Below are 10,714 nucleotides of genomic sequence, written 5' to 3' on the forward strand. Positions count from 1 at the left end.
GTTTAACACTTACGTCAGGTTAGGTTAGGTTAGAAAAAATCAAGGTTTAACACTTACGTTAAACAGTCCAATACGTCATATGACGTCAGCGATAACACAACAGAGGCATCCACTGCGCAACCTACCCGCGCCGCTTGCCCAAGCATGGCGGGATGATGGGAGGTTTGAATCCAAAACTGGCGGCGCGAACCACCAGCCGCTCTCCGCGTATATGAGTAGATGCACCGCGTAAATTGGGCATTCCGGTTCTGGCAGGGTACAGCGTAAATGACAAAACGCGTAAACGAAACCCACGTAAACCGAGGTATCACAGTAATTATAAAAGAAATAGATAGATTACCTCTGTGATTAAGCAGTGTTGGAAGTTTTCTGGTGAGATAATTACTGATGACACCTTTGATAAGTTTTTTTTTTCAATGAACCAAGAAGGTGGAGTGTCACATCACCACCTGCAGCCCACTGACAACAGCAGTGTTCCATGTGGGAGAACATGTGGCTAACATTGGAGCAATTATGGGTAGAGATCTGACGAATTCTGTTATGGTAAGACTTTGGGAAAGAGTGATGGCTAAAATTTCTCTCTCTATGACTCTGTCCATGTAAGAGGTACTATGTGGTCTTAAGACAACCACCGGATTTGTAGAGGTGGGGAGGCTACCATGTGCTCATCCCTTGCAACAAAACACCAACTATTTGGCTAATATAACTATCAGCATGACAGTAAAAAACTATATACAGTACTGTAGAAATTATCATTTTATTATTTACAATCATCCTACTGAGTGTAAGAGTAAATGGCATCATCAGGAACATTGAAAACTTGAACCTAGTAAGAAAAGTGAGAACTGTCCTCCATCCCATCCATGAACCCTGAGACTCATGAATCTGTGACTCCGACACATGACACAGTGCACCGTCTATGGGCTCAACAATGTGTGATGTCTCGGATTCACAGGTTCACGAGTCTCAGGGTTCGTGGACGTGACGGAGGACTGACTGGACCTTTTTCCGTAACTGAACCTGGAGTGGTTACATAATTCGTGATTTTGACATATCAAAACAAAGCAACGATGACCATAATTTTATATCTACATTGTCCACTTCACTATAGTGCTGACGATACCTGGAGTTAAGTAAAATAATAAAATACAACACATGAATTATGAAAAAGATTTTGCTCTCGAGTAAAAAATGAGAAAATCATAAATTCAATAAGAGCCAGCTTAGTGGTGGCACCTCATACACCACAAATGGGTGAGCCAGACAGTGTGGTTAAACCCAGACCACTGAAGGCTCTTTGGCCAATGTGGTGTGTGGTGGAGAGGTGAAGGACTCCTTCCTCCACCACCCAAATTATCAAGAAATCTTGCTGCAGTACTTCTCATATATTTCTATATTTCTCTACTGTACCTCTACTTTACTTATGCCTTTCATTCCAAAGTGAATATGTAAAAGTAAAAACAATTATGATAATACAGTACAGTACAAAAAAATCTAAAAACAACAGAACTGAAAATCCAAGAGCAAACACAAGCACTGTCTCTACTGTAACAAGACAAAAGTGGCCACTCAGTCAAGGCTTCCCTGAGGCGAGTGTGGTCACCCATCACTCACCAAAATACTGAACTGGGGTTTTTGGCCTTATCATACACATACAGTAGTTTGATGATAAAAATAATTAATATAAAAAAAGGTAGTAAAGTATTTTAGTATTAAATTTAGTGGGCTACTACGCAGAAATTTTGGGTTCAGATTTGCAATAAAATTTTCCCCAAAAGTCATTAAATCTGATTTTGTCAAATTTTATGTTCATGTAATTTTACAGGAGTGTGAGTCCAGCAGGTATCAAGGGTTTACTGTGTCCTCTGTTTCTCAAGTCTGCAGAGAAACAATTTAAAATGGATAAAATGAAAAATCTTGGCTTTGATCACAAGTAACTAAGATTCCTCTTCAACTATTTTCTTTTATGAGATGTGTATTGGTGTTAATAAATATTCTAAAAAAAAAAAAAAATCAAAATAAGTTGTGCATAAACTTGACTTCATCTAACCGTACTTGACCTTTCCTGAACCTGTCCTCCTCGACCCTGTACCAGTCTTCCTGGCAGAACTCAGGGAAGAAAAACTTCATCTCCCTCGCTGCCGTTTCTTCTGCATCTGTTGGTGTTAATACAGTACTTGAAATAAGATTTTAATTCACTGAACGATATTTATATAAAATGACCAGACTACTGGTACAACTAATTCCATCATCTCTCTTACTGTGACATCTTCCATCACAAAGTTTGCTGTTCAGGTCATAAAATAGTTGGTCATCTTGTGTAAAGCAGAGTGTCACCTTACTCACACAAGCATAGAAAATTACTGTAAAATGCAGAGTTGGTTGTTTTTTAAATCACTCTAATTTAAATCACTTATGTAAATCACTATATTGTATGTGGAAACAATGAATCAACTAATTAATCACTGCAATACAGGTAAAACAAAGATCGATAATAAACAAATAAGAGCTATAGACAGAGCTCTCCACTACCCCCCACTCCACCAAAGGCAAGGTAATAATAAACTACTTCTCAATAAACAACCAATAATGGGAATATTTCTGAGGCAAATATTTATTACAGTACAGCTCCTCCCCGATTTATGACCTACTCGACTTACGACCACCCGCACTTACGACCTGCCTCGGTTGTACCAAAATTTTGTCAAATTACGTATTTTCGAGTCCCAACGTCAGTACACGGACAAAATTTTTGTTTGTAATTCACTTTAAAATGGCTGGCAAGCTTAAAAGTGAGAGTTTTGTGGTGCTGAGAAGAAAAAGACACACCCATTTTAGATTTTCTATGTATTATTTAAGCATTTTCGACTTACGACCATTTCGACTTACGACCTGGATTTGGGTCCCTAACCCCGTCGTAAGTCGGGGAGGAGCTGTATACATAATATTACAAACAAATAACTTAAAATTTGAACTACAGAGGTTTGGAGAGTGGACAGGGTAAAGAATGAAGATGTAATAAAAAAAATTCACAAGTTAGAAAGTCTCTGTAAGTCAAAAGGATGAGATCAGACTTTGATAATCTGGTCGTGTGTTGCGCATGGCTGGTGAGAGAGACACTGGTAAAAATATATGTAAGAGCATCATTATTATTATTATTATGTGAAGGCAACAGAGTATGAGAGAACGATTGATATAAAGATGAAGAGCCATTCTATACAAAAATAGCACGAGGCATAAAGACAACAGGTTGATCAACAGAAATGTGGTTCACTGCAAATAGAGTTAAAATTCATGGCCCTCATTCAAACTTTAATTTGTGTGAGAAAGGTTTACAGGTTACCCGAGCCGTGGGTGGAGTTGCGGGTATCAGTGAGGCCGTACATTCCCCTGATAGTGTCTGGTGCCTCATACTTGGTCTTGTACACTTTAGTTGGGCCCATTAATGCCCTCCAATGTTTGATAGCATCTTCGTGAGCTAAAATGAGAGCTTGGGAGGGTCCACTGTTTAAAGGAAATACAGTATTAATCAAAAGTATTAATAAGACTCAGTTCAAGAGTATGATAAACTACTAAAACAAAATATAGAACATAAAAATACTTCACACTTAAATACAAATGTGTAAATATTGTTGTTGTCTTATACAATATGTTACAGAGAAGCATTAGAAAAACAAAACACTTGCCTGGACATGAAAGTTACAAGTCTGTTGTAGAAAAATTTTCCCCGGTGTTCTTCGTAAAACTGTTCTGTGTCTTGCCTAGACAACCTGACCTCTTTGTGCCGCACAACAAAGAAGTCCTCTTGTATTATCCTGTTGCGTATAGCCTGATGAGAAACATTACTGCATTATCATATAGGATGTGCCCTGTCTCTATTTGGTTAACACAAGGTGACTTTTTCAGCAGAGAGATCCCATACACAAGAGGTTAATAGGCAATTAATAATACAGTATCTAAAAAGAGGAAGCCAATGACTTGTTGGGGGGGAGGGGGTGAAACTAAATACTGTACTGTACATTAGCGGACAGTTCAAGTACTGTAGTCACATGTGTTTATACAGTCATAGATGTGTCCACTCATACAGGTACAGTATATCCATTTATAATTTATTTGTTAAGTGAAACAATTAACTGCAGCTTCTAAATTGTATGAATACTTTACAATACAATACAGAACAATACAGCATTTGATTTATCCACTTGGCATACAGTAATTTGTTGGTTGAGGATGAAGATCTCAAAGCAAAATCAAAAGGTATCCAGGGAATTATATCAGCAACTGTACATGTAATTTAACTATAAAATCCCTAAACAATGGTATGAACAACTTAATTATTGATGTGAGTAATAATACCTGTAGTAACATTACCCAGTAGTTCATTTAGGCTTATTTTAACTCAATATAAGCACAGGAAACAGGTATAGCAGCCGTGTGTGAAACGTTGATGTCTATTGGTACGGCAGCCTAATGTGCAGGCATGGTGGATACAGTTTACAATGAAAGATACTATGATGACCTTTTCCTTCTGACTAACCTAACCTAACCTAACCTAACCTATAATCTAACCTAACAATTAACAACACAGACCATCAATACAGCTTCCGTACCTGTATCCATTACGATAACTCTAATATAGTTTACCTGTTTAGTTAAGTATAATACAGTACAGTATCAACTCACCTGCACCACATGAGGCACTCGGGTGATGTCTGGCTTAAAAAGTGCAAGTGTTAACTGCAGAGGTCCTCTGGTGGCCATCATCACCACTGTATTCCTGTAACCCGTCAGTAGAATACAATATCTGGAGTAGTTGGAGGATACATTGTAGCTGTCATCATGGCCCTGTATACATGAATGTGGAATCAAGAACAGTACTGGCCACCAAAATATCCCTATACAAGACTATCAAGGGTATTTGTTAACTTTAGTCCTACAATTCTTTACGATAAATCTGGCAACATACATGAAATCTACAGAAATTTATAAGACAATTTTCTTCTATGATATTTCTGTCACAAATGCATAATAAAGAAGATATGGCACTCATAGGAATAATATATTTTTTAGTCACTAGAAGATTATAGGACTAAAAGTAACATTTACCTTAAGTGTTTAGGTTAGGTTAGGTTAATATTTACCCTATACAAGAACAGTGGAAGGATCCTACACAAACCACTAACCTTCCCTCAGTAAAATCATTAGGTTAAACTACTCAACAATTGGCGGTAATGACTCAACAACACCTATACTTACTCAACCAGGAGGACATATTATAGTGTACTACCTTCTGATAGTACTTTAATGACCATTGAGTGAATCACCTTTAAATGTCTATTGGTTAACTGTGAGACTAAAGTTGTTTACAGAGTGAGTTGTTTACAGAGTGAGTTGTTTACTGAGTGAGTTGTTTACAGAGTGAGTTGTTTACTGAGTGAGTTGTTTACTGAGTGAGTTGTTTACACTGGTACGAGGCAGCAAACACCCACCAGCGGACACCTCCCTCACAAACGGTTCCTGACGCACGATTTTCATTACACCTATATTCCTTTTCTTTCCCTCTATTTCTCATTTTTCTTAACTCATTTTTATTTTTATCATCATTTACAATTCTCATTTACTTGTATATCATTCTTCTTCATCTTTATTTAGTGTTAATTAATTCTTAGTCATAATGGTCGGTACAGGTGTTCGCCCAACACTGTCTTCTGCTAGAGGCTCAGGGAGGGAGTCAAGAGAGGACGATATATATAATTCCACAACTATATAATATAACAAGACGTTTATTCAGCACCATAACTGTCTCCCTGTATGATATAGTCGTGTTGTTATATATCTCTGAGCCAGGAGTGTAGAGGGAGGATGGTGATCACTTCCCCCACACTGTTCGCCCGAGCCAGAGGAGGTGACAGGTACTGGAAGAGAAGGAGGATATTAGCTTTATCTTCGGTAATTATATTCTAATTAATACTAGTAGATTATATTATATGGTATTTTTTATATTTTGTTCTTTCTTTCAGAGGAATGGGTGCGTGGACTTAATATGGGGGTATTTTAACTAGACTCAATTTTACACAAAGGATAAATTGTAACATAAGGTTTTGGTTTTCGTTACTGAGGACTTTGTTATAACAGCCAAGTTGTTTGATCTTGAGTGAGTAAGTTAATACCACTGTAAGGATAGCAGGATAATGTTTAATGATTGATATTTTATTGAATGGTGTAAAACTACTAGTGCCATTTATGACATTTGGTGAGACTGAATTTTCCAATATATCAGATATTTTTACTATTACAGTATATAATTTATCATTCATTAATTGAACTAGACTAACTTACCCGGTAACCTAATAAACCATATGAAGCTCAAGTTTAGATTAGGTAGGTTATCTAATACTTCGGAAAGTTGCCAGTCTCTCGCATTGTCAATAATAGTGCTCGTGGTTAAACACAATATTACCAAACATTACTGCCCTTCAATAGCTAAGGTTTCTAAGCCAGGGACAGATCCAAACCTCAAATCTGAGGGATGGCTTGGTCAGAAAATAACATTTATACATAATATTTCACAAAAATTAAGTGAACAAAGACTACATAACAGTAGTTGGTATATTTGCTTAAGTAACCTGGTATTAAATTTGGAGCCATATGGTTGCAATCAATAGTTGAGACAATTCTAACACTTTTCTTCTCTAACATTTCTCTCATCTATCCTAACCCTTGGATTATAGTGCAAGTCATTTGTGAAGGAGACGTCATAGTAAAAGTGTGTTAGAATTGTCTAAATTATTGATTGCAACCATAAGTCTCAATACCGGGTAACTTATGCAATAATACCCAATAGTTTTATTGATTAATATAACCAGTATATTTTTAAATTCCACTGATCACTTTTACAATTTTTGAGATTATGTTAGGTTAGATGAGGTTTGCCATATATTACTGCTGTATAATCATATTTAGAATTTTAATTGCTTAATATGGATTTTTATCTTTGCAGCATTTCTTTGGTCGCAAACAAAATTGTTATTCAATAGCCATTAAATACGTCCACCGAGCCTTACGTTATGGAGTTAGAGCACGTAAACTGAAGAAAGCTGATGATAGAGAGGTAAGTTAATTTATTCTTTATACTATACTGTATTTACACTGTGCCAGGTTTCTTTAAGTACTGTACATATAATAACACAGGATCACTCTATTAGAATCTTTACATCAGAATTGAGCATCTCAATAACCACAAGAGCCATAGCTGAAGATGTAGAGATTTCTTCTCCAAACCTTTTACATTCAAGACCATGGTCCTCTTTCATGTACATCTTCCTTATCTGCCTCCAGTTGCCAAGGAATACATCAGTTGCTGGTACACTAACTCAGGACACACCATAATTCCAAGGTGCTGTCTACAGCCATATGTAAAGTGAAAAATATCTACTTAACAGGTTACCACTAATTTAATTTTCCTTTAACTTCAGTTGTGGGATACACGAATTAATGCTGGATGTTTTGAGCTGGGCACCAAGTACTCCGATATGAAGGCAGTTATGAATGACACAGGAATTGCTCTAGATCGAAAGATCCTGCAGAATATGGCTGTATGGGAACCACGATCATTTAGAGTAAGTACAGTACTGTTGAGTTTGTTACATTGAATGTGATATTATGAGAAATATTTAAAGCTGCATGAGAAAATTTTTTCTTCCGCTTTTCTTAACCAACTTATCATTACCACACAGACAGAAAATAGCCATAAAACAATGATGATGACTGCTTAACTTTAGTTAATATACTTGACATTAAGACTCTATAATGGAGTTGATGTGCATCCTGACTTAATATTTTTGCAAGACTTTTACACAGTAGTACAGTACTCCAATTCTTGATCTGGGATGATTTCCTTTGGGCACCTTAATGATTTGTGCATCTTGTCCTTCACCTCTCAAAGTGAGGACAAAGTTACTTCATCAACTCACTATATTATAAACACTACACTACCACATTTGCTTCATTGCTTTTTTAAGCTAATTGTCTTGTTTATTTCCACAGGCTTTAGCATCCTTAACAAAAGTCAAGCAAGCAGAAATGGGTTTAAACACTCTTGGAAGTCCTCCTCCGTCAGGAGTTGTAACACGTGGAATGCTGTAGTGAGTGAACTGCATAGTACGAAATAATGAATCATACAGATATTGAAATAACCTAACTTGCAAGACTACAATAGCCTGACATTTGTATTGGCTGGTAAGCCAGTTGTGGTGTTAGCTTTGGTAAATGTTGAGAAAATATTATCTTTCCCAAATTCCTATAAAAATTATTTAAACAGCATCTGAATGGCAACACTATTAAAACCAAATATAGTCCACATAAATTGGGATGTTAGCATTAGGACCAATCCAGCTAGCAATCTGAAGTTAGGTTAACATTGGATGTACCTGTACAGTAGCCATGGAGCTGATGTGTTTCTGTTGACCCAACATTGGAGTGCTGGCAGAGAATTATTGTAGTATTCTATTCAGAATTTTTATATTAAAATGTGATTTGGTCATAATTACTGTATTGGTAAAGTACTTCCTGAATTGTAAGTTTATAATGTACTATAAACAAAAGGCTAATTATAGTGCCAGTAACCGACACAAAATGGAGTCTTATCCAGAACTTGTAAAGTGTTTGTTCTGTACAGAGAATCAGTTTTGGATTATTTCATAAGTCTCATTGGTTATTTTCACCTACTCTGATATTCATAATTTCAGTGGGCCAGTGTTGTATTTTCCCACTATGTACTTTAGATCCCAACCCCAAAAAGTTAAATATGAAAAGTTTGTTTTTAGCTGTAACATTCAGGAATCTGGTTTGGTGTCCTGCTTTGCTTTTATTCAAACAAACATGTATAGATATATAACTACTGTATACAGTATTACAAAATATATAAAGGAACTATTGTAATGTTTTAAAAGATTATTTTATTGATTTTTTTTTAATATATGTAAAACTTTTTTCAGTTGCATAAAGGAACTTTTCAGCTCACAGAACCCATGAACCAACACACAAAAACACTGGCTTTACTGTGCTGCTGTATATAAGTGATTGTACCTAAAGAGTGCATGTTTAGAGTCTGTAAAGTCTGCTCAAATAATTAAATTGCGTACAGAATATTTGTCTCTGATTATTAAGTAACCTTCATTTGTGTACGGTATATTTTCTTTAACAGCCTCGCACACCCGGCTTTTACACAACTGTATTCTTAACTTGCCCCCATTCGTCTCCTCCCTCATCAACTTCCCCAGTATTTTATTTTGGCCTTTCCTTAGTTCATTGGCTTTCACTTTTTTTACTCACACCTTTGAGTTTCTTACTCTGAACTTTCCATATCCTATTGTTCTCTTTGATCAAACAATGACCAGACATATACAGTATAGTACATGACAGTGAATAATTTAACTCATTTACAACCCAGACCACTGACTGACATAGAAATACTCCCAGATGCCTTTGTTGACACCCGATATATTTCCTATACAGTACTGTACTGCATATAGACAGGTAAAGTATAGTATAAAAAAATTTAACTTTGTGGCTTTTCATTAGTATATAGTACAGGTACTGTATAACAAATTACTGTACTGTACATGCTACAATATACCAACCATATACTGTAAAGTCACTTCATACAAAGGATAGGTCCCTGAGCCAACATCTTGGGTTGGTAATATAACAGTAATGTACTATACCTGCACACACTGAGCCATATACTATGTTGAAAGTGCTCCAAAATAACTTGGTGCATATTTTGAAATTTGCACAAAAAGAATTACAATATTTATCAATTTAAATATATATCGTGGAAAGTGTTCACCATTTTTTAATTTTGTATATAAGGAGTCAGGAATGCCTTTTTGTTGTTCATGTTTAACAGAACATACATGCAACAGGGCACCAAAATGCTCACAAAACGGCCACAAATTATACTTAAAATGGCTGTAAATGTTTGTGTGTCCTGGGAGGCATCAATGGAAAACTAAATACAGTATCTTTAAGGTACAGATCAAGCTGTACTGTACCTGAAGAAACCCTGATTTACTCCTATATCAAACACTGCATATACTTCTTGTTCTTAATTCAGTCTTTGTAACCTTGTGTACCCCTCATTTCAATCTTTTGCACATTATTTGTCCTTTCCAATTGCTGGCACCCAAATTATGTCGCCTCAACAATTCTCTACATCCCCCTTTGCCTCCTTTTAAAATCAGCAACATTCCAGTCTGTCATCTACTCCACTGATCACCATCTCCCTTGATACCCTATGTTTATTCTTTTACTCAAACACTATTCAATGAATTGAGCCCTAAAAAACAAATTACTTTTTTCAGCATAATTTTTTTTAAAAAGACCTCTACCTGTAATCTCTGCTTTCCTACAATATTTACTCTTTCATTGCCACCCTTTACATTCATAGGTAACACTTGTTTTATATGCTGTACTGTACTTCTACCTTTCTTCAGGTTCTAAGTGCAGTTAGTAAACTGAACCTAGAACTTTTTCATTCCTAACTTTCTCCCAAGTTGTATCACAGAACTTTCTCAATTCTACCTCTCTCTAGGTTGTACAGTCCAGTACTGTTCTTTATTAGTGTTTGTAGATACAATATTGCACTGTACAAATATATACATTGCAGTAAGCATCAATCACTAGCCTATATTCAGTCCATATATTCATGAAT

The 10,714-nt window shown here is 36.0% G+C and overlaps 2 protein-coding genes across 4 annotated transcripts; one reads left to right on the forward strand and one right to left on the reverse strand.

The window, feature by feature from the left end:
- Positions 1-733: 733 nt before the first annotated feature.
- LOC121870000 (nucleoside diphosphate kinase 6-like) lies at positions 734-5,440 on the reverse strand. 3 transcript variants are annotated; one of them, XM_042371689.1, is made up of 5 exons: positions 5,257-5,440; positions 4,684-4,777; positions 3,687-3,829; positions 3,344-3,504; positions 734-2,156 (listed from the first exon to the last, which is right to left on the reverse strand). In XM_042371689.1, the coding sequence occupies exons 2-5, from the start codon at positions 4,762-4,764 to the stop codon at positions 2,014-2,016; spliced, it is 528 nt and encodes a 175-aa protein (XP_042227623.1). In that variant the 5' UTR covers positions 4,765-4,777; positions 5,257-5,440; the 3' UTR covers positions 734-2,013. The 3 variants fall into 3 exon arrangements, with proteins under 3 accessions (XP_042227623.1, XP_042227625.1, XP_042227624.1); XM_042371691.1 differs by having other exon boundaries at positions 3,337-3,504; XM_042371690.1 differs by having other exon boundaries at positions 4,684-4,845.
- Positions 5,441-5,680: 240 nt separating this feature from the next.
- LOC121870001 (50S ribosomal protein L20-like) lies at positions 5,681-9,147 on the forward strand. The gene is made up of 4 exons (XM_042371692.1): positions 5,681-5,949; positions 7,001-7,111; positions 7,476-7,619; positions 8,047-9,147. Exons 1-4 carry the CDS (start codon positions 5,863-5,865, stop codon positions 8,143-8,145), a joined length of 441 nt encoding a protein of 146 aa, XP_042227626.1. The 5' UTR covers positions 5,681-5,862; the 3' UTR covers positions 8,146-9,147.
- The last annotated feature ends 1,567 nt before the right edge of the window (positions 9,148-10,714 follow it).

The sequence above is a fragment of the Homarus americanus genome, unplaced genomic scaffold, assembly GCF_018991925.1.
Source record: "Homarus americanus isolate GMGI-L3 unplaced genomic scaffold, GMGI_Hamer_2.0 scaffold14467, whole genome shotgun sequence".
Classification (NCBI taxonomy): domain Eukaryota; kingdom Metazoa; phylum Arthropoda; class Malacostraca; order Decapoda; family Nephropidae; genus Homarus; species Homarus americanus.